The sequence below is a fragment of the Synchiropus splendidus genome, chromosome 14 (genome assembly GCF_027744825.2).
Source record: "Synchiropus splendidus isolate RoL2022-P1 chromosome 14, RoL_Sspl_1.0, whole genome shotgun sequence".
Taxonomy (NCBI): Eukaryota; Metazoa; Chordata; class Actinopteri; order Syngnathiformes; family Callionymidae; genus Synchiropus; species Synchiropus splendidus.
The window spans coordinates 7918257-7939757 of NC_071347.1; the positions used below are offsets into that span (position 1 = coordinate 7918257).

Below are 21501 nucleotides of genomic sequence, written 5' to 3' on the forward strand. Positions count from 1 at the left end.
ATTGAAGATATCTGTCCCAGAGGTTTCATGTCCAAACATTAACGCTCCAGAGTATGTAAGAATTAAACACTTGCAGAGAAGCTTCTCACAGTCTTGTGGGAGAGAAGATGAGAGTGGAAGGAGAAAGGGGGAGGAGTGAGCACATTCTTTCCAAAGGAAGAAAGTTTTTGGGGGGCCTGGGTCAAAAGTCTCGAGTGTGACCGTCTGAGTCCATGAGAAATCTGTTCCCTGCATGCCTCTCCCACCAAACTTCCTCTTTTATCATACATCACGACCAGTAAATCTATTAGTACCAGGCATTCACAAAGCTCCAACGTGCTGAATGCGAGTGACAAGAACTTGCCTTTTCATCAGAAAATCTGCCTGGGATTATTATAGGAAAAAAATTGGCAAACCATAATCTTGCTCAGCCGTCCTCCTCCCAGAAAATACTTGGGCTTGTCGCCTGGCAAATAGATTTAATCTCCAGGTGTAGCAAATGTTCCATGGTGATGCAACAATGTGTGTCAAACCGTCTTGATACTTTTAAAAGAGACTTGTGTCACCTCTGCAGGCAAAACCACAGAGTCCCCTCCCCTGGATGATTTGCTGTGCTAAAAAACAAACATGACCCGCGAGCGTGGAGTCATTTGTTTGTGGACTTTTTCAGACAATAATCTGGGCCATCGAATAGTCTGTCGAGCGGAGCAGGAAATCTGGGAAAGCAGCAGCTGGAGTGGAAATTGGAAAATCTAAACGGCAAAGTCATCATGGTTTAAAAAGGAAATATGGAACTGGATACTTCGAGGCTGCAGGCAGTGTATGCAGTCAGGAGCTGGAGGCAGAGATAACGTCCTGAACACTTCCTCTAATTGAAATAAAGTGTCAGCTCAGTTAGCGCGATAGACATGACTCTCTACCATGAATCCACTTCTGATTTGTTCAGAGAACTAAATGCTCTTGTTGAAGGACATTAAACGTCTATGACATTGTCAGAAAATAAAAGTTCAGACCACCACGAAACTGTGTATTTACAGCCAAATTGTCAATGTTTACCCAATACAATTGCCTGAGGAGGAAGTACTTCAGAATTCACTCTCATCTGATCTGTTCTGATCTGATCTCATCTCATGGTTGGTGCATGTTGATGTAACTGTAGTTCACATGCCAGAACTATGGGTGGCGGTGTAACATTCTATCAACCAACAGCTTCGCACATTCTCAAGCATAAGATTTGAGCAGCGTGCTACGTTAGCATAACAGCCCGAACAGTGAAACTGATTCTGAAAAACAAGAGAATGACTCAAAAGTAGAGTGGGGAACCAAATCGCAGTGTATTCGAGAACTCTGCTATACTTGAAAGAAACAAGCATCAACTCATTTTTGAAACCATGTTTGAAGAAATTATTAACAAATGGGGAAACTCAGTCCTTTAATGTTGACATCAAAGAAAAGGATATCTGACTCGCCATGCAGAGGATATAGTGACAAGAGAAAATGATGGCCAATAACTTATTAACTTGTTAACTGTGAGTCTCCTGGTGACAAAAATGTGTCATCTTCTACTTCCTGAAGTCATCTGATGACGTTTAAGGTCAGGATTCTTCCCCGACGTCCACCTCAAGCAGAATGTTCAGACACACTTCCCGGTTCAAATATTCGGTTTTGTTTTACTCTTACCACACGACTTGTGGTGTTTGGTACAGGCTCAGGTTAACCAAGTGTTGTGAAACTCTTACAAACAAGGGTGGAGACCACGTGGACCATCGGCATTTCACAAACAACTTTTATAAATAAACACGTGTCTGAAATGTAGCAAAAACAAACCAGTACCTCAAATTTAAACCAAATGATTTTAACAAGTTGATGCATATTGATGCATGAACAGAACTTGATAAACCAACTCAAAGTGTCCGAAAAATCTGAATTTGCTCACATCCACAGAGAAACTTGTTTACAGTATCATGAACTGCGTGTTTACACAAGAGACATTTTTGAGGATGAAAATAGATGTCACTAAGTTAAACAAACAAGATAAAGTAAATAGCTAACCATCAACCTTATAATACCTTGAGACGTCTGTATTTCTTTGCAAGGTCTTCACTTGTTCGCCCTGGTTTGAAGGAGTATGACCCCAAGATGGTGGACCAGGAGGGGCCGTGCTCCTTCACTCCACACAGGAGGTTGTGGACCTCCTCAGGACTGAAGTCTTTGCTCTGGTAATGAATAGTTGGTGAATAGAGATGTATATTTTCACATATGATGAATTGAAAATACACCAGTAATGGCACTTAGTAAAGTGGAAAGGGGGGGAGTAAGGAGTAAGTGAAGCTGAGGAGGTAGAGGTATGAGCTGAAGAGGAGATGAATGAGAGTCAGTTGAAGCAAGGCAGAGTACATAAGTGAATGACAGAGAGAGAGGACACTTTTTGGGGGTAAACATCCAGAGGGTCAAACAGAGACTGAAGGAGGTGAAGAGGAGAGTGCAGGCGGGGTGGAATTGGTGGAGATGAGTGAGGAGTGAGATGTGAGGTACAGCACAGAAGAGCGGGGTGCTGCGACGACGTATGGTTTAGCGCTTTAACACAGGAAGCAGCTAAAAGACGGTCACAGCTCAGCTGGTCGGAGATGGTGGAAATGTGGGAAGATGTGAAGTATATTTCTAAAATTCTTCATACAAATATTCTTGAAACATTGTCATGCTTCTGTCACGAGGCAGAGCTGTCACTGTGAGTGACAGTGAGCGAACAGGAAGCTGTTGCGAAACGTAATTACTTCAGGTTCCTTTTTTAATCATCTGACTATAAAATAAGTATCCAGTTAGTCTACAGAACTCGACTTTCTCTGTCCACTCTATCCATTTTTTGTCTTGTTTCTGAGTCGCTCTCCTGCTTTATTTACACCATTCACCTCAATCTACATTTGCTTCCTCTCATTATGTGCAGAACTACCACTCCCTAGCTCTTTGAGTCGGTCCTTCTATCGATATGGATTTCATAGACTCCAATTCCACCTTTTTGCTTTTCTAGTACGACTGATGGAAACTCCTGCTGCTGTTGACAGTAAGTTGGAAGTGAGTGTGCAGGAACAAGAAAGCGACAGCCAAACCAGAGAAGTACATTCAGCTACAGCAACACACCAGTTAGTGGCACTAAATAGAAACATTTGCATAATAGGCGCTAAATCTTACACAAGACTTACACCATGACAGAACTTTTGCTCAATGCCTTCCTCTTGGTAGCTCACCCAATGTTCCGGGTCTGAAAAAAAGATGACCACAAGTTTGTGGGCACAACTGTAACTTTGCACTCAGTAAGTTTGCTCGGTCACGTGACCTTATAGGAAAACCAGATGGTGAGAAATGACACGAATACAAATTCAGATGTTATCTTTTTAGGTGAAAATGGCTGCAGCTGACAAAACACTGTATGTACACACAGATACTGTTAAACTGTTCCAATGTAACTCTGCACGCTTTAAACCAGCTCTGCTGTGAAAAGCCTGGCTGCACTTTTACATTCTTTCCGCTTTTCAGGTTGCCAGGAGAAGATTCTATCAGTTTTCCCAATAATGACATTCACACTTAAAATAACAGCCGTAAGATCTGCATACCTGGAGGGAGACGAGGCCTTTTAAAGGGTACCGAACCTGTTCAAGGGAGAACTAAAGTTGTCATTGCTGCCAAACAGAAGTTCAAGGCGTGGCTTTCGATGTACCTGTACTGCTGGGAGACGCTTCTGATCTTGTGCACTTCTTCCATGGGGTCAATGAAATACCTGGGTGTTTATGAAGAGTTTGTCCAAGTCAATATATACAGTGAGTCAGTGCCACATGAAAAAACATCTGTTTTTTTTTTGGCTTTAATAAAAATGTGTTACCTCTTAAATTCAGAATGTGCCTATTTTGTGTTGTCCGTTCAGAAACTGTGTTGCAAGTCAGCCTGATCTCTGTACACAAAGTACACAAGCAGCAATTAGTTTGAATAATGACGTCTCTCTTATTTTCAAGCTGCATAAGGCACATTGGTGCGGCTGGGATCCTCTGAATTGAAGAAATAAATGCATCAAATACATGAATGTTTTGTTTTAATTACCAGCTAAGAGTGTCAAAATGTGCTTTGCTTCATGTAACTGCATTTGCCCCGAGCAAGGCACAGTTAAAAGGTATTAAAATCTTATTAAACAGATGGAGTTAAACAAATGAACCACCGGGTCATATGATTTCCCAGGAGCCTTCGACAGCTCTGTAAATCATGCCCGTTCGACAGGGTACAAAGCAAAGACACTGAAATAAAGATTCAAATGAAGATAATCTTGAACTAGGTGGATCATACCTAGAAGGAAAGCGTGGGCAAAGCGACACAGAATATTGAATAACAAGCTATTGTTGCAGTCGTGTCATACAACAAATGCCATGAAGAAATATTAAGAAGTGTACTTGTTCATTCTATGACTACAAAACCACCCGAGCCTCTACCTGATGATGCACTTGATGCTTTCCCACTATGCTGGGTTTTCAGATATTCAGAGTTGTAGCCCAAATTCTTTCCCAGTAGTTTGCATTGTTGGGCCCTGTATTTTTTTGTGGCTTTATGCAGAGCCACGTGCATGTCACAGATCTGAGGGCAGGTCAACAGGAGATGGGCAAAGGTGTGGCTCTTAACGTTCTCAAATGCAACAACACAACCTGAGAAGGAATGAGATGAATGAATACATGCAATGACGTGTGCAGGAAAACTTTGATGACAAAATGTAACCACCTGGGCATCTAATTTGAGACTGCAATGTTTTTTCCTGTGGAGAGATGTTCTCAATACTATTCTCCGACTGCTCATAAATGCGTGAAAACTCTTTGGACAAGTCCCTTCTCGGTGGACTCCTGAAGACACGTCTGAAAAACAAAACAAACCTGTTATTTTCTTTTTTAGAATGGAAAAAAACACTTTCCGTCAGAGCTGCAGCGCAAGACCTCGCAGTCCTTTGCGCCACTCTGCCGCCCTCTACTGACATTCCTGTAGCGTTGCAAGATAAACGCAATCTTCCTTCACTGTGTCGATCTGGGGCCACCATGGAGCTTGAATCAAAGCATTCATCTGAAGTTGCAGATGTCTTTTCGTCTTTCTTTACCGAGGTGGCTGAAATGGCAGTCTTGCAATCAAACTTCCAAATTTTCTCAAAGGATGTATGTGAGTCTGGAGTGGTTGGACTGTGGAGCGTCTTGTGAGTTGAAGCAGAGATGCTTGTCTCATTTTGCTCTTCGCCCACAAATGTCGGTCCAACTTTGTGACTCTTGTCGAGCTGCTCAATTCGGTGGAGGAACTCTGTGGCTGAGCTCCTGATGGCGTCCATCTTTTTCAGGGGGGTTGTTTTTTCTTGCTCCTCTGTCTCACAAGGCACATCAACCAACGACGTGGCTGCTGAGACAAAAGGGCTCAAAACAGATCATATGCAATGGCTATGAAAAAGCTAAATAAAACTGACACTTAAAGTTTGCCAACTAGAAGAAAGACAAACATATTTAACTCTCTGTTTGGTAACATCTTTCTTCTGAGTGCAATGCATGAATCCACACAGGAAGAAGGGTCTATTGCTTTGAGGGTGAAACTGGAAGTAGAGACGTAGACAATATCACTTACTGGCTTGGTTACAGGTTTGCCATATAAACGCTGCAGTCTTCCGAACAGCATCACTCTCATGCTCGTTCATTAAAGACATAATTATTGGCAAGCCTCCACACTGCACCAACTGAGATTGGTGTTCCTCTGCAAAAGAGTAAAATACTGTTTATTGAGTCACATCAGGAGAAATCAGGGTTGAAGTACCACATGATCTCACCGCAGTCTTCGGTGCATTGCGCCATGGTGAGTAATATTGAGACTCTGTCCTTGCAGTCAAGATATGGGCAGCCAAGAATGGAGAAGAGGTGAGGAACCACATCATACTGAGCCAACTCTGAAGCCAGGAATGCTATAGGATCAAGTTTGAAAGAAAGAGGATTGAGTGAGCCCCTCCAAAAAAGATACAGCACCGTGAGTATGGAAGACATAGTTGCGTACAGTTGTTCGTGATACACTCAGTCATTGTTTTGGCTATAATGACACTTAGTTGGCACCACATCAAACTTATCTCAGTGCCAGAAGCCAAAGAAACCAACGCCAGAGTGAGAGTTTCCAAACCCCCAGAGGCGGAAAACGTCTTCTGAACATGTGCTGCAAGAGCAAATACAGAAAAACAAAATGATGTGGTTGCATTGACTCACGTACAGGTAATATCTATGACACTATTCTAGGTTTTCACTCACTGTTGTTGGCAACAGTCGTCGATATGAAAGAGCATAAAGGCTGGAAAACGTCCATGCGTGCCACAGAAATCTGCTCAAGCCAGGTTTTCACAAAAGGGAAGACTACTATGCATTTCTGCTGACCATTCCCTGGGGAGTAACAGAAAAATGGTCGCAAAAGAATAGCATTTTACACAGTTCTATTATAATGATGGAACTACCAAGAACTTCACAAATAGCATAAATAAAGCCAATTGCTTTATGTAAATCTTAAGAAGAAAAAAATCAAAACCAGGAAGAACTCCACTAGAATAGAATGGATGTGACTTGGATCTGATGAAAGTTGAAGTTACTATTCTGTGGGTTGTTGATACATCCACAAAGTGCACTTGATAATGACACCCAGAGTTGGTTCAGGTGTGCTGAATCCTCTGCATCAGCATCCTCTACTGAGAGCGGGCAGTTCATCCTGCAACGGTAAGATGTGTGACAGTTCGACTCACAATTGTTTTAGACAGTTGATACCAGTCGAAGAAGTCTATCACAGAAGTCTTTCACTTTTTTAATAAAGTCTACAGATAAATCACGTGACAAGTTAAGGTATTGTATTGAGTTTGAAATTACCTGAAGAGATGCAGCAGATTATCCAGACAGCCTGTTGTCTGCGCTAAAGTTTGCCCAAACTCTGTAAGTGTCAACCATCAATTTAACAAGGTAGTCACTAAGAAAACACATTGGTTAAGATGAAAATACATACATATTTAAATCGTCAAACTAAAATCACTTCCTCGATTTAGGTCACATTTCAGAATCAGAAATGAATTCTTACTATTGTCAGCCACCAACACTGACAGCAGATATACAGACACTCTCTTGATCCGCAGTGGGAGATCCTCTTTCATCAGCCAAGCAGAGAGGTCTAGAAATGCCTCCTCGCTGCACAGAGACATCTTACAGTCCACTGAAAAACACAAAATGATCCATTTAAAAGCGAGGACCGGAATAAAACCACAAAATATACTGACTGAGGGAGCACAGTTGAACTAGATAACTGATGCAGGAGTTAAATGTCTCTTACGCTACTTGTCTGTCTAGTATATGCTGAATAAAACATTCCATATTTCACCTACCATTGGACTCAGCTAACGTGGCAAGTGTAAAAAGCGCAGTTTCCTTGACTTCTGAATGCACATTGGTGGATTTTGAGAGATTGTACAAAAACATCACTCCCCCCATTTCTCTCAGTAGGTCCACATTATCCCCTGCGACAACCAAAACAGATGAATGGTATCAAAGCAATGACATGACAAGACTGGACTTATGCATGCTGTAAAGTGGGTCCAAGTCATTCCAGAATTCATTTATCTCATCCTGTAAATGTCAAAAGAGTGTGTCTGGCAGAGGTGTTTAAATATTACCTCGTTTCTCACAGATGGAGTGAATGGTTATAAGAGCCTGCTTCTGTGAATCAGGACACGCCATCTGGAGCTTCACACACTCGAGCAGTAGACTGAGGTCAGTTTTAGCAGCTGAAACACAGAAACAGAACATTTGTAACCATGCAAACAATACACTTATTCGGCACTTGTTTTCACTTACAGCTTCGTCTGTCGTCACCGCCAGCTGTGTTGTCCATTAAGGCGATTTTAGCATGCTAATGTCGCAAAACTATCGTGTCGTCATCGATATATTATTCGCCCCCCTTGTGGCTGAATTTGGCTAATCCATTTCGGTCTAATAAAAACTGTAAACACCCGAATTTACGTCCACAAAACGCGAAATGGCAATTTTACTTTTCAAAAAATAACGTTTTTGCGACTTCAACTGTCACGTAACGTTTCATTTAACGTCAGTTCAAAATGGTTGTCTCAATTGTTGAGCGTGATTTTAACTGTATTTTAATAGTCTTTCCCGCAATAACAAATGTTTACTTGAACAAAACCCGACTCCTTTCTTTCAGGAACTTCTACTGAATTGAAACTACATGTGTACGTCTGACGTCACACGTTCTGTGGCTGGCTGGGGTGCACTTGCTGTGACTCCACGATCAGTCGACATCGACCCATTCTCGAGCGGACCAAGGTGGTAAACGCGCGTTCATTGTTTCCTTGATACAACTTGTGCCTTTGTTATTACGTGTTATTTCTTCCAACTGATAGACTTGCGTGTTCACCGTTGAACTAGAGCGAAAGACTGTGCGCTAACATATTAGCTCTGGCAACTTAGCTGCTGTTCTCACTCGGGCTACTGCACCTGTAACCTACTCTCTGCGGAAGTTGGCAGGCGCTTTATGTACACATGCTAACGTTGTTTGTTGATCTTCTAGTACAGACTGTGATCACAAAGATTGAGCTTTACAACACGCCAGCGTTCATCTAGAAATGTCCCGGCGTGTGTACGCCAGCATCCTCCACCGAGCTGCCTGCTACACCATCACCACCACTTCTCAGCTACAGGTAACCTGACTCATGAACTTAGCACTGTTGATCCAGCACTCTGGACGCCATAATTAAAGCGTCAATATTTAGGCGTGTTGTTACTTACTTTAATTTGCTTTAAAGTTGTGTCACCCGCCCAGCGTGTCCCTGTGTAATTCATGATTTAGTTGAAACAATAAGGCCGTTTTCTTGTGTCCCTCAGATTCTATGAGGGTTTCAGTAATACAGGCATCTTTAGACCTTAGTTTGAATGGATCACCGCTCTTTCAGCTTTTATTGTTTCTATGGTGCGATACTTATACAGATGTTGACAGACTTGTACTGAACAACAATCCCTAGTATTACAAATTGATTTTGCTTGTGTGTGTGTTTTCTGTAGCAGAATTCCTATTTAACTTCCAAGTACCCTCTGAGACCAGTGCAGCATTGCTGTGCTTCATTCTGGAGCACCTCTGGGTCACGCAAGTCTGGAGCTGAGAGTTCAAGACGTCGACTCTCAACTCACCAGGATTTTGACTATCAACTCAATGAAGTTCAGGTCAACAACATTTTGCGCTCTAATGAACAGGTATTGGACATGCGCTCACAGACTTGTGTGACTGGATGACGCTCCAATTGTGAATCGCCTCTCTGTAGTCTGTTAGTCTGCCAGAGTTTGACGGACGTGGACTCAGCGCTGTGAAAAAATTGGAGAGCAACCAGTTGGCTGCCAACACTCCAAGTGAAGATCGCCGAAGTGCCGCAACATGTTTGCAGGTGTGACTCACATTCAGTTTATTTATTTATGTATTTCCCCCCCCCAATCTCAAATCCAGCCGCTTCTCTCATCAGACCAAGGGGATGCTTCTTGGAGTGTTTGATGGTCACGGCGGCTGGGCCTGTGCGCAGGCGGTCAGTGAGCGGCTATTGTACTACGTTGCAGTTGCAATGATGCCGCGACAGACCCTGGAGTTGCTGGAGAAATGCCGGGAGAACGACCGACCACTGCCTCCAGTCTTGCAGTGGTACAAACATCATACAGACTTCAACTATCGGGAATCGGCCTCGCTCTACTTTGATCACCTCAGAGTTTTCTGGCAGGAGTTACTGGACTGTGAAGACCATGTGGAAGGAATGAGGTGAGTAGTTTTTTCTTTAGTCACAATATTTTTATGAAGGTTTCACCACAACATAGTGAAGGAACATACAAATGTTGTCTTATATATACATATACAAGTGCATATTGCAAATTTGTACAATAATAATGCAGAGGGCATTTATTCCTTATTGATCCAAATTCACATTATGTTGGTCCCTATGTTGAAGGCACGCAAGATGCAAGATGTCTTTGGCAAAGCTAGTTCAAAGTCAAGCAAGTGTCAATGCTTGGAGGATTTCCACATTTCCACTTAAAAGCAATCGTGTGCTTTGCTTCCGTGAAACAGATTTCCATACACATCTGTTAATTCCAATTGGATAACAACCCGATTGGAATAGTTTTGCATCCAACTAAACTTTTAAGCACAGGGTCTGTTCAATCTTACATTTGACCTCCAACCTGAATTTGTACGTGTATGTGTATGAGGTCAGTATTTTTTTTGTTTATTTTGAAACACTGATTAAATAGTACGTCACTGTTTAGCTGCGTTATCTCCCCATCACAGAACTGCATGTCTTGTTATTGCCCTACTTTCTGTCCATTTAATCTAAAGTAAATACTCTTACTACATTTTTGTGCATGTCAACAGTCTGAGTGAGTCTGCATGATTATGGCCAAGGTTATATTCAAAAGTATGAACAAACTTGGCGGGAAGATATATATATATATATATATATATATATATATATATATATATACTTTTACATTAAGAAATAAAGCTTGAACAGCTTTCAGTGTAAAATTAAACTGTAAATATGACTGAATGATAAAAAATATAAAACAGGGTTAAGTAGGAAGTTGTGATTTACCAAGGACTATCAGAATACATTTTACAGAAGTGCAGCTGAAACAATGACAAAACACAGCCTGCACTGTCCCTCTCCTTCCCATGAAATGTAGCATGAACGTCTTGCCTGCAAACTCCTAGGCAAACATGGTTAATACCAAGTAGCACGTGTTGTGTTTTGTGCTCTGGTATGCAAGGCTTTATATTAATTTTCTCTCAGCCACTGCTTGCTACTAGCGTGTTTGCATCCGACACATGCCGTCTTCAGAATGGCGACAGGTCGCATGTCAATGATTGACAGGTAGAGCCTCTGCAGCACTGCTGTGTTTGTTGTGAGACCTGAGCGAACTTCACTGTCTTGCAGATAGACTGTGAGATTCTCAACCGTAGCTTGGCCGCTAGATTGCGCCGGTATATGGCCGCATCTGGTGGCTGGTACGGTCGAGAATCGTGCGTCCATTTTTTCATGTTTTGCAGACGCCCAGATGCCCCCCTAGCTAAAAGCCTGTGTGTGAGAGCAGGTCTGTCACTCAAATGCAGAGAGCCTGGCTGCTCACCACAATGAGTAACCTTTAATGCTAGCGTTATGCTCGCCAAAAGATTCAGTCAGTCAACTAAGTGAATTGCTTATTAATGTATAATCACACCAATTTCCTGTTCCCTTAGCCCCTCTGAAGCCTTGACCTGTGCTTTCAAGCGACTTGATACTGATATCTCCTTGGAGGCCCAAGCTCCACTACCGAATGACCTCATGAGAAGCACAGCAATACAGGTAGCTGCCTCACCTTTGGCTTACATCTGGCGAGAAGCAGTGTGTTGTAATCCACGTGTGGTGGTCCGTCCAGGTTGCATTTGCTGGCTGCACTGCGTGTGTGGCTCACATCGGCACTGAGGGGATCCATGTGGCGAATGCTGGCGACTGCCGTGCAGTGTTGGGGGTGCAGGAGGCAGACGGGTCGTGGAGTGCTCTGCCCCTTTCGCAGGATCATAACGCACAGAACCCGGCAGAAGTTGAGCGGATCAGAGAGCAGCATCCTCCTTTAGAGAGGGACTCAGTGCTCGTTGACGATAGACTGCTCGGGGTGAGGTGTTGTTCAAATAATTTCCACCACTCAGTGAGCAATGTGTTGACTTTCAGTAAATCATTCTAGGTTTTGATGCCGCTGCGAGCATTTGGTGACGTCCGATTTAAGTGGAGTCACGAACTGCAGCAGAGTGTGTTGAACAAACTGGAAACAGGAGTTGACCTGGACTCCCTCAACCTCTACCACTACACTCCACCCAACTACCTGACACCGCCGTACCTGGACGTGGCGCCGGAGGTCACATATCACAAACTGAGGCCGCAGGATCGGTTCTTGATAGTTGGCACTGACGGGCTGTGGGATGAACTGAGCAGCGAGGAAGCTGTTCGGCTTGTCGGGGAGCATCTGAGTGGTATTCACCTGCAGGTGGGTGTCCACAGACACTGTCACATTAAAACATTTGAAATCTAGATTTTTATATTATTTTCATTTTAAATGATGCAGTGAATACTTAGCAACCTTTTATATTCATCTGAACATTACACAAAAAAACACATTTGTTGGAGTGATTTTTCAATTCTTCAATGTAAGATAGTGCTCCCATCCAAGCTAACCGGGTCTTATGCTCCTCCAGATGCCTGTTTCTCAAGCTGATCGGCAGCTGAACTTGGGTCAGATGCATGAACTGCTGCTGAAGCGTCAAGCCAGAGCGTCGCCGGCTCTGGACGCCAACGCTGCGACGCATCTCATCCGACATGCACTTGGTACTGGAGATTACGGAGACCTGTGTCAGGAGAGGCTGGCCACCATGCTGGCTCTGCCCGAAGACCTGGCTCGCATGTACAGGGATGACATCACAGCCACGGTGGTGCACCTGAACTCTGACCTGGCACGACACCGCTAACTATTTTAACTTTTAAAATGAGAACCTTTTATAGTGCTGTTGGTTCATCACATGGATCTGTTCACTTCGTGAGGCTGTTGTCGATCATTGTTGTTTGTTTCCTTTCCACTGAGAACTGAAACTCTATCGTTTTTGAGGAATCCAGAAGCACATTTGGTTTTTTTTTTACAAATAGCACATCTGTTTTTGTAGTATTCTGCTGCACCTACTTTGCAAAAGTGGGCATTAAAAGGAAGTTGGCAAGATGTTTTGGTTACTTGACGAAGGTTTGCAGCTAATAAGTCTGGGATTTGCCCAGCGGCGCGACCAGTTTACTGCTGCTCTTTCAATTCCGTACCTTGTCTCTGATCTGACCTCTCAAGAGTCTCAAATCATATTCAGAACATGCTCTCTTTCAGATGATTCCCATAGCGGTGCGGCATAGAGAGAGAGGCTGGAGGTGTCTCTACTTAAAAGTTCTGTCATATTCCTGTACTAGTTCCTGATTCAGCCCAGCAATATGAAACTACTCACCCAAATGGAGGGGTTATGACTAGCCATGACAGCCTTATAAAGGAAGGTCAAGGAATCCTCCCCTCCAACTGAGGTTTCTTTACGAGTTCAGTTTCTAACAAAATTTAAAGTTCACACTTAAGACTTCAAGTAATTCTACTACTGTGCAATCGTCTTGTATCTCGACTTGTCTTTCCCTTAAACTGTCTTTTCCGTAATTCCACAGATTATCCAGGGTTAATGAGTGAAATGCATATGATCCTAAGAAAAGGTTGTTTACATAGATATTTGTAATTTGCACTGTTGCCTACACGTCCCTGTGTATTTGTGCAATATGTTCAATCAGTCGCTGGAAGAGTTGTTGGACTCCTGTGAAGTGATCCCGTTTCATGTGAATCTGTGTTGTTATAGACATTGTTAAGGTCTGTTGACATTTTCAAAATAAATTCTTTAACATGAGTGCTCGAAAATGTTTAGTGAACAAGTGTAATAACAGTAAAGATGGGAGCTATGAGGAAGTGTGTCCATGTGGTAGACAGATGCAAGCAGCAGACTTCACCTGAGAACCTGGAGGTCAGCAGTTAACATAGTGCTTCTTGACAGTGTGTTCTTGCAGGAGACTTCTGATGAGGAATAACTGGTTTTTGAAGTTTCCCCTTTTCACTCTTGCAGGTGTATCATGCACTACAGCTTCAGTTCAATGGGCTCTTTAACTGTAACCAACTCCCTTTGCTGTCAACAGTTTTGCTTAGCTTGGATTGTATCTGCTGGAATCAGAGGTACATTTCTCTTTGTTTAACCGATTGCAATTTCTACGGCAAATATCCACCCGTCCACTTTCTGTGATCCTGGATTATTGCTCAAGGTAAAAACAAAAATGTATTTGTTCCTCAATGTCATCAACAAAAAGAAATAATGAACCGCTTCTGCACATTTTGACTGAACAAATGAACATTTTTACTTTACTGCAGGCTTCGGGTCACTTTTCTTTCTCCCAACCTCAATGCCCGAAGCCCATGAGCCTCCTGAAGGAGTTATTGTTGCAGAGTGACTGTCAGGTGCATATATGTGACTCGATTTACTATTTAACTCAGGAAAACATTGTGTCTGACGACATAATAATCTAGTATCAGGTTAAATCTCAGACGTGACTTGGGCCTGTAGAAGTGCCTGCTGTTATCCAGCCAGCGTGTCAGTCGAAAGTACTAGACAGAGAGGAAACGCTCTTTGAGTCAGGGCCGTCCCGGTCGTTGTCATGTCAGGACAAATAAAAACCATCACATTATAATCTAACACAAATACATAATAAAAAGCATAAATGATGTGTGTACCAGCAGGCCTTGGCCTGGATGCGTCTGGTTTGAATATCCCACAGCTGACCAGTAGTCATGGCCATGTGCAGACCTCTGCGGTGGGACCTGCTCTCTCAGGGTGGCTGTTGAAGGAATAAATACTTTGAATTAAGTTATTATAATTATAATTATTATAAGTTATTAAACCTGACCATAGCACAATATGGGTGCAACTGTAGAACATGTATTACACTGCTGGTACATGACAGATCCAGGCTATCACATTCTGCTCCTGTACTGCGGTGAATACCTCTGAACAGAGCTCTGATGTAGGGCTTTAGCTGGGACTCATTGACACTCAGTCTCAGTAGTGTGTTCACCAGCGTTGCCACGGCTTTCTCTGAAATGGAGGCAGCCAGTTGCTCTCCAAACACCCTCCTTTGCATCCTTCTTTGCGTTTGTTTGCTATGAGGACCTCATCTCCCAAGTCAAAAGTGGAATGACTAGCCTTCTTTTGGCTCTGTTGAGCAATCCTGATGTTCTCCTAGGTCTATAAAATACAAAAAAGTAATGATAATATGTCATGTTATTTAGGTGAAGCGCTAAAGTTAGTGCCAATTTATGATATTAACCATGGCATGAAGGTCTGCCTCTGCTGCAGCCTTTGTCTCCAGGTGTTCTGCTGGGACCTCAAGAGTTAGGCATCTGCCCTCCATCTCACTGGGCTGCACGTCCATCACACCTGCAGCACGGGGGATGCCTCCCAAACAAAACAAAATGAGGTTGTACTTGATTGACCTCTGCTGAAGAAGACAAACTTCCTCTGTTTGTTTTTTTAGAATAACCTTTTTATTGCATGCTTCCTGTTTTGCAGAGCTAATGCCTGCCACAGTTCCCCCTAAGATGACCATCCCAGTCATTCTCTTCCTCTCCACAGTATTTGGCAAGTGCTAGCCTGATGTTACGAATGGTCCGCCCATCTTTCCCATCAGCCTGTGGATGGTAGGTGATGCAGCGCTTCACTCCAAGGGCCTCCAAAACACTGCTGTTGACCTGAACGAAGATCCATGTAAAACAACTGCTTTGTGATTTATTATTCATAGTGATTCTCAAAAATACATTGTTAAATATATTGTTGTAAGTCATTGACAAATTCTCTGCGCTGGTCAGTAATTATTTTTTCCACAAGACCAAAGACGTGCAGAAGAATGTTGAGGACACCTTGGACGCACTTTTGCTGCAGAGGCTTTTTGCCACAACCCACTAAGTGAAAAGGCCTGTGGCTGTATAAACCTGGGTAGATCAAGTGAAAAATGCTGTAACCACATGCTGCAAAATGCCACAACAATTACTTTTTTTTCCTCATAATTCATCTGGTTCTTCGATATGTCAAGTTTATCTTTTTCCTTTAGTTGTGGTTGGATGGTGACCAATCACATCCATCCCCGGAACACTCCATGCCTCTTTGACTTGAATGGGATGAAGCACTGGAGCAACAGTCTCCACCACCTCGTGCTGCTGACAGCAAGGGCACTCATCCACCTTTGGAAGATGATGGTACAGATATGTAAACACACATCCTTTCTCACCTGCAGAGATTGTTTAACTCTGTCTTCTATTCACAAAGTCTGACCCATTTGTTAACATCCTGCTGTTCTCCAGTGGTATGGTGCGTGAACCTTTTCAAGAGTGCGACTCTTACCTGGGTGAATGGTACACGTTGGAGATAGAGAAAGAAAAGGAAGAAGAAATGAATCATGGATGTGGTCGACAAAGAACAATAACAAGAAGGTATTTGCCCTCCAGTACCAAGGTTGTCATGGCACGTCTTCCAGACATCACCTACCTGGTCCTGGGTGAACAGTACCAGGCGTAGTGAGCCTCTGAAGCAGTAATAGAACTGCTTATCTTCAGAAATGATAACATGCAAACATGAGTAAAAGGCTAAAAGCAGCAACCTCACCAAGTCTCAGTTATTAAATTAGTGATAATGAAATAATGAACCAAATTTAACTCTGGGTGCTTGCTGGTGAAATAAAGTACAAGAACATTTTTCAGACTTGGTTGGTGAGTAATACATGACTGTAATACACTACTTTTTCTATGCATCAATAAAAGACACATGGTGATATTTTACACTGCATGACTCTCATTTTCCCTCCTTATTTTTCAGCAAATCCTTATTTTAGTTTTGATGAAAGTAATATAAAAGTAATGTAATGACTTTTCAATAATGTTAGGGCACATCAATACTTACCTTTTATAATGTAATCTTTTGCTGTAGCTCTCTTCCTGAATACAGGTTGATCACAGTGAAGAGTCAGACGGTGGTAGTTTGGATTTTCCAGGAAATGCTGAATTTACAAGAAAAAGTTGTTCATATTTGCAACAGATGAACTGATCAGTTCAGCAGATGTTATTTTTTTAACTTGCACAATTTATGTATGCGCGTCTTTCAGATTGGGGGAGGAGGTCAAGATAAATAAAAATATCTTTGGAGGCCTACTGTGGCGTCTATAGTGATTTTTGTGCCATATAAAATAAAAACAATACTCCGTACATGTCAGCCAATCACGACGCGTTTTTCCGCAAACCGCGGAGAAGAACGGACATAAACTTTGCAATTGATCCGGTGACAAACATCATATTTTGTGGAAACAAATGTTAGGCATGTGGTAGAAAGTGCCATCAAATCCTTTGTTTAAATTTTCTCTGGCTCATCAAAACATTAAAAAAAGCTAGCTCATCTGCCAGATGTGCTCACTGTCATTTGGAAGATGTAAAAACCAACATGGTCAGCGGAGGAAGGATGAAAGTCCACACCAAGGATGTACAGTCCAACAGGTGACCCAACCTTCTCAGACTGTTTGAGAGAAATGAGCCACAACACAGATGGAAAGACACAGCAGTTGATATTCAAAACTCAATTTATTACGCTTGTAATACTTTAATAATCAGTCCCTTGAATAACTGTACACTAAACTACAATAAATAATTACAATTAATTATGAAATTACAGCCATTGGACGACAGTATGAAAGGGAGCAGAGTCTATTTCTGAAGTATTTTTTGAAACATTTACATAACTTGACGCTTGTCGTTCATAGGAGCAGGGAGGAGAACTCAACATGATGGGGACAAACATACAGGTATATAGAACAGATGGGTCTATTGGTGTGCTTTTGTTATAAGGGCAGCGGAGCCACTTTTCAGAATAAATAGTGTACTAGAGCATTTCATTATAGATGCATTGATTTGTTCTCTTTTTTATGTGTCTCTTCTATATATTTCAAACTGCTTTATTTATAAGTACTCTGTCACATTGCATGGTGTTTTACGTCTATTTGTTTTGTGCGAAGTTAACAGAAAGAAAGAATGTCCAGCATGAGGGGACATACAACACATCACTTCAGTGTCACTTCTAGTCTAAACAGATGTTTCACAATCTTTACTCTTGTCTACATTTCCAATTAGAATTTTCCTTTTCTCAGTTATTAGGACGCGTTTCGTTCTGAAACCCGTGAATCTACCCTGACGTGAGACTGGAGTATGTACAGAGCTCTTGATATGTACAACCAGAAATGTTTTCTTCAGGTGATTGTACTCCAGCAGACAGGCTTGTCTGCTCCTCTTCATCTTCAGGCCCAAATCTGAGGAAGGAAATGCACTTCATTGGTTTTTGAAAGAGCCGGTGATGTTAGAGAGTGGCATGACGTACCCGGAGAGTGTGATCCCACGATCCCGTGCAGAACGCCGTCCCATCTGGAGACACACGCAATGTGCTGACGCGGTTTTCATGGCCGAACAGAATGGACACCCGCGTTCCTTTCAGAACGTCCCAGACGTTGATGGTGTAATCATTGTAGCCCCCGAAGAGGAGCCGGCCTGGAAACCAGCGGGCAGTCAGCTCAGCCATCCGCGTGCTGAAGCACTCGTGCATAACTCACCGCTGAGGGAGAAGTCCACGCTAGACACTCCAAATATGATGCTCTCTTTTGAGTAAATGGCAACTTCTCTGTCTGCCCTCAGGTCGTAGAGGCGGCACTGTAGCGAGCAAAAATTTGAGAATCAACGAGTGACATATCCCCCCCATCCCTGGAGACGGTTTAAAAATAGCTGGGCACTCACTGTCGCGTCATCTGAACCGGATGCAAACGCATCGCCACTGGGGTAGTACCTGACAGAAGAGACGCAAACACACCAGCGGTGACACATTCTGAATGAAGCCTTGGAATCAATGAACGCAAACTCACCTAACGCTGTTTATGTCTGACTCGTGAGTTTCAAAAGACTGAATGCACTGTCCTGACCGCATGTCCCACACGTTCGCTTTCTTGTCACAGCCCTGCAACAAAACATCACCGAAGGAGAAAGCACTTTGAATAATTCAGTGACCCAGAGATCAGGGGAGCACTTCACTCTCCAGCTTCTGGTTTGTTTGTTCTGAGTTAGCTTGATAGATAAAAGAAGGTCTCAAATGAGAGATAATAGCAAAACAGTTGTTTTGCTATAACACGGCGACTCATGAGGAAAGAGTTCTCACTCCTGAGACGAAGGTGTTCCCGGTCTCAGAGGGCGCCAGGTCCAGACAGAGGACGTCTGCAGCGTGGCCATGGAAGCTCTGCAGCAGCTGCCCGCTCTCAACATCCCATAGAGCACACGTCCCATCCCCGCTGGACGTCAGGATCTTTAACACAGGAAGGCAGAGACAGCGCTTGTAAAGTCAAGTATATCGGCACTGGCACGCTGCTATAAATGGATTCTCTCAGCATCATGTGACCAGGACCTGAAACCAGGAGCAACTGTCTGTGATGAATTATTAACACGGTGAGGAAGCTATTTGTGCTGGGGAGGAGAGGGAAGGGTTTGGTTTAACAACCGGTGCCTGATCCCACCTGCATGTCTGAGTTGGTGAAGCTACAAGCCGACAGGTAGTTGGTGTGCATGGCCACGGACTTCTTCTTGGCGGCCAGGTTCTCGTTCTTGTCCAGCGACAGAGGATACACTGAACATTTGTTGTCAAGGCCCCTAGAGTTTAGAATGATGGGGTTTAAAAATTGACCTTCCAGTTTATAGTGCGGCAAAGACAAGAGAAACTCACCCGCAGGCAACTGCGCAGCCAGAGGGGGCGTACGCGCAGGCCATCACCCAGGTGCAGGGCATGGTCACCGCGTGCTCCTGTTGAAGACACAACATGTCAACATCAGTTCAATAGATCGATAGAAAGGAATGATATATCATTGACTTAGTCCAGTGTGCAGAGATGCTGTAAGATCAGAGATGAAAAACAAGAGAACCACTGAAACACACAATTGTTTACATAAATGAAACATGTTTATAATCATTTTTAGAAGAATATAAGGGATAATCAGAATCCAAACACTAAATTTTGTGTATGTAAATACATTTTATGGACTAATTCCAAGTATTTTTTGTACCCTAAAGTATTAATGTCATGCACATGTTCTGTGAATAAATACATTCTATATCTAGTTAAAATGTTTTTTTAATCCCATAATATAGTTTACTATGAAATACATTAAAATCCATACATTTTTATGTGTAATAATCCATATTTTCCATTTCCAACTCATTTTTTTCCATGCAAAATGAAAAATATATATTGAGTATGATATTTGATAATAATCATTCCAACACAACGCCATAAAGGTCGCTGTCACGACAGAGGTGGTACCTTGTTGGTAGTGAACGCATCCCACACGATCACTTTTCCATCCTGCAAAACAAGTCGGAGCACAGTGACACAGACGGCAACAGACATGTTTCATTGTGAGACGGAGGATGAAGAGAGACCTGTGAGGAGCTGACGATCCTTCTCTTGTCCTTACACCAGTCCATACACAGCACCTTGTTGCCGTGACCCTTGAGTGTTCTTCTGGTCTTCATGACAAACTGACCCAGACCCTCCACCTTCTCTGCCACCTGGTGCACTGCACACAGAACAAAAATACATGAAAAAAATGAAGCTTTTTAAAGCTGTTTGTTGACACACAAGTGTAGCGACTTGTCAGCTCTGTTTTAGATTTGTCGAGGATGTTCCAGCTGAAAGCAGCAGACCAGCACCAGATATAGCTCACTGAGCTGAGGCCTCATCTGAGAACGTCATGTGTGTGCAACTTCATCCTTCATACAGCTTTTGAAGAACAGTGCTTGAACACGTGCTAACCTTAACTGATCCTCAGCAGATCGGAACTGTTGTTGTCCTTTGAACTGATAGTGTCACGTTGGGCCACTTCATCAGAGCAAAACGCCACTGAAACGGCTTAGTCCTCAAGGAGGCTCCTCCACTCAAGTCATGTTTGTTACCAGCTGGGAAACTGGAGCTCACGCAGCTCAAGCGCTGAGTCAGCACAAGCAGGAGTAATTGTTCCTCCTTAGATTCGGATGCCAGTTCGCTGAGCTGCAGGTTTCACTTACAGCAACACTGAAATTATCTTTAAACATAACCAAAAACACATTTGTGGTGATAGTTTAAGTTTTGTTGAATGCGTAAAGCCTCCGCAAAACAAGGCTCTACTGGATGAGATCCACGTCCCTACAACATGATGTAAATCCAACGCCAGCATGATGCACGTTCAACCATCCACTGTGTTGTGAGCAGCAGAGGATTAAACATGACTTATTTCACAATGACATCCAGCCTCCTCCGTGCGTGTCCGTCATCTGCTGACCAGCAGGATTTGATGGCATCACTGAGGTGTAAAATGGAGAAGCAAACAAACCCCTGGAATGAAGTCGCCGCGTCGGAAATCGCGTTCAAGAACGAGGCATTTCGGCAGCCTCACCTCAAAGCAGCTCTTTACCCGCGCACCCACTCACACAAGCATCAATATCACTCTCGCTTCGGTGTGTGTGGTCAGTGTTTAGAGACGAAGGAGGAGGAGGAGGAGGAGGCCTCGCTCCATTTTCAGCACTCACGCTCGACATCGTGCAGTTTGGCTCTCTCCTCCTCCAGCTTGCTCTTCAGCGTCTCGGACTCGCTCTTCAGGTGGGCCAAGGTCTCGTTGAGCTGAACCTCCTGTGTCGCCATGTCAGGATTGAGAGGGGATCTCATATATTTCCGTGGCGCGGACAGCGATCTGCGGCGAAGAGGCTTAAAGCAGCGGAGCTAACAGCTGATGCTGCTGTCATGACGTCACGGGGAGAG

At 43.2% G+C, this 21501-nt stretch overlaps 3 protein-coding genes across 14 annotated transcripts; 1 reads left to right on the top strand and 2 right to left on the bottom strand.

Moving 5' to 3' along the window:
• Positions 1-1311: 1311 nt before the first annotated feature.
• On the bottom strand, positions 1312-8438 carry terb1 (telomere repeat binding bouquet formation protein 1). 6 transcript variants are annotated; one of them, XM_053885802.1, is made up of 18 exons: positions 7857-8433; positions 7676-7786; positions 7388-7519; positions 7087-7218; positions 6882-6942; positions 6611-6726; positions 6279-6407; positions 6034-6186; positions 5813-5944; positions 5614-5739; positions 4947-5394; positions 4738-4868; positions 4455-4664; positions 3857-3925; positions 3695-3754; positions 3591-3626; positions 3180-3238; positions 1318-2195 (listed from the first exon to the last, which is right to left on the bottom strand). In XM_053885802.1, exons 1-18 carry the CDS (start codon positions 7891-7893, stop codon positions 2040-2042), a joined length of 2298 nt encoding a protein of 765 aa, XP_053741777.1. In that variant the 5' UTR covers positions 7894-8433; the 3' UTR covers positions 1318-2039. The 6 variants fall into 6 exon arrangements, with proteins under 6 accessions (XP_053741779.1, XP_053741775.1, XP_053741778.1 ...); XM_053885800.1 differs by having other exon boundaries at positions 1316-2195; positions 3225-3238; positions 4738-5394; positions 7857-8435; XM_053885798.1 differs by having other exon boundaries at positions 4738-5394.
• On the top strand, positions 7520-13893 carry pdp2 (putative pyruvate dehydrogenase phosphatase isoenzyme 2). Of its 7 annotated transcripts, none has more exons than XM_053885812.1 (11): positions 7520-7591; positions 7690-7772; positions 8218-8339; positions 8589-8713; positions 9078-9263; positions 9332-9451; positions 9527-9813; positions 11287-11392; positions 11466-11702; positions 11772-12071; positions 12280-13893. In XM_053885812.1, the coding sequence occupies exons 4-11, from the start codon at positions 8639-8641 to the stop codon at positions 12547-12549; spliced, it is 1581 nt and encodes a 526-aa protein (XP_053741787.1). In that variant the 5' UTR covers positions 7520-7591; positions 7690-7772; positions 8218-8339; positions 8589-8638; the 3' UTR covers positions 12550-13893. The 7 variants fall into 7 exon arrangements, with proteins under 7 accessions (XP_053741787.1, XP_053741786.1, XP_053741784.1 ...); XM_053885811.1 differs by having other exon boundaries at positions 8584-8713; positions 12280-13892; XM_053885809.1 differs by having other exon boundaries at positions 7521-7591; positions 9075-9263; positions 12280-13885.
• Positions 13894-17263: 3370 nt separating this feature from the next.
• gnb5a (guanine nucleotide binding protein (G protein), beta 5a) lies at positions 17264-21483 on the bottom strand. The gene is made up of 11 exons (XM_053885280.1): positions 21273-21483; positions 20148-20284; positions 20029-20070; positions 19435-19511; positions 19229-19361; positions 18877-19020; positions 18587-18678; positions 18462-18510; positions 18281-18377; positions 18052-18218; positions 17264-17983 (listed from the first exon to the last, which is right to left on the bottom strand). The coding sequence occupies exons 1-11, from the start codon at positions 21406-21408 to the stop codon at positions 17972-17974; spliced, it is 1086 nt and encodes a 361-aa protein (XP_053741255.1). The 5' UTR covers positions 21409-21483; the 3' UTR covers positions 17264-17971.
• Positions 21484-21501: the final 18 nt, after the last annotated feature.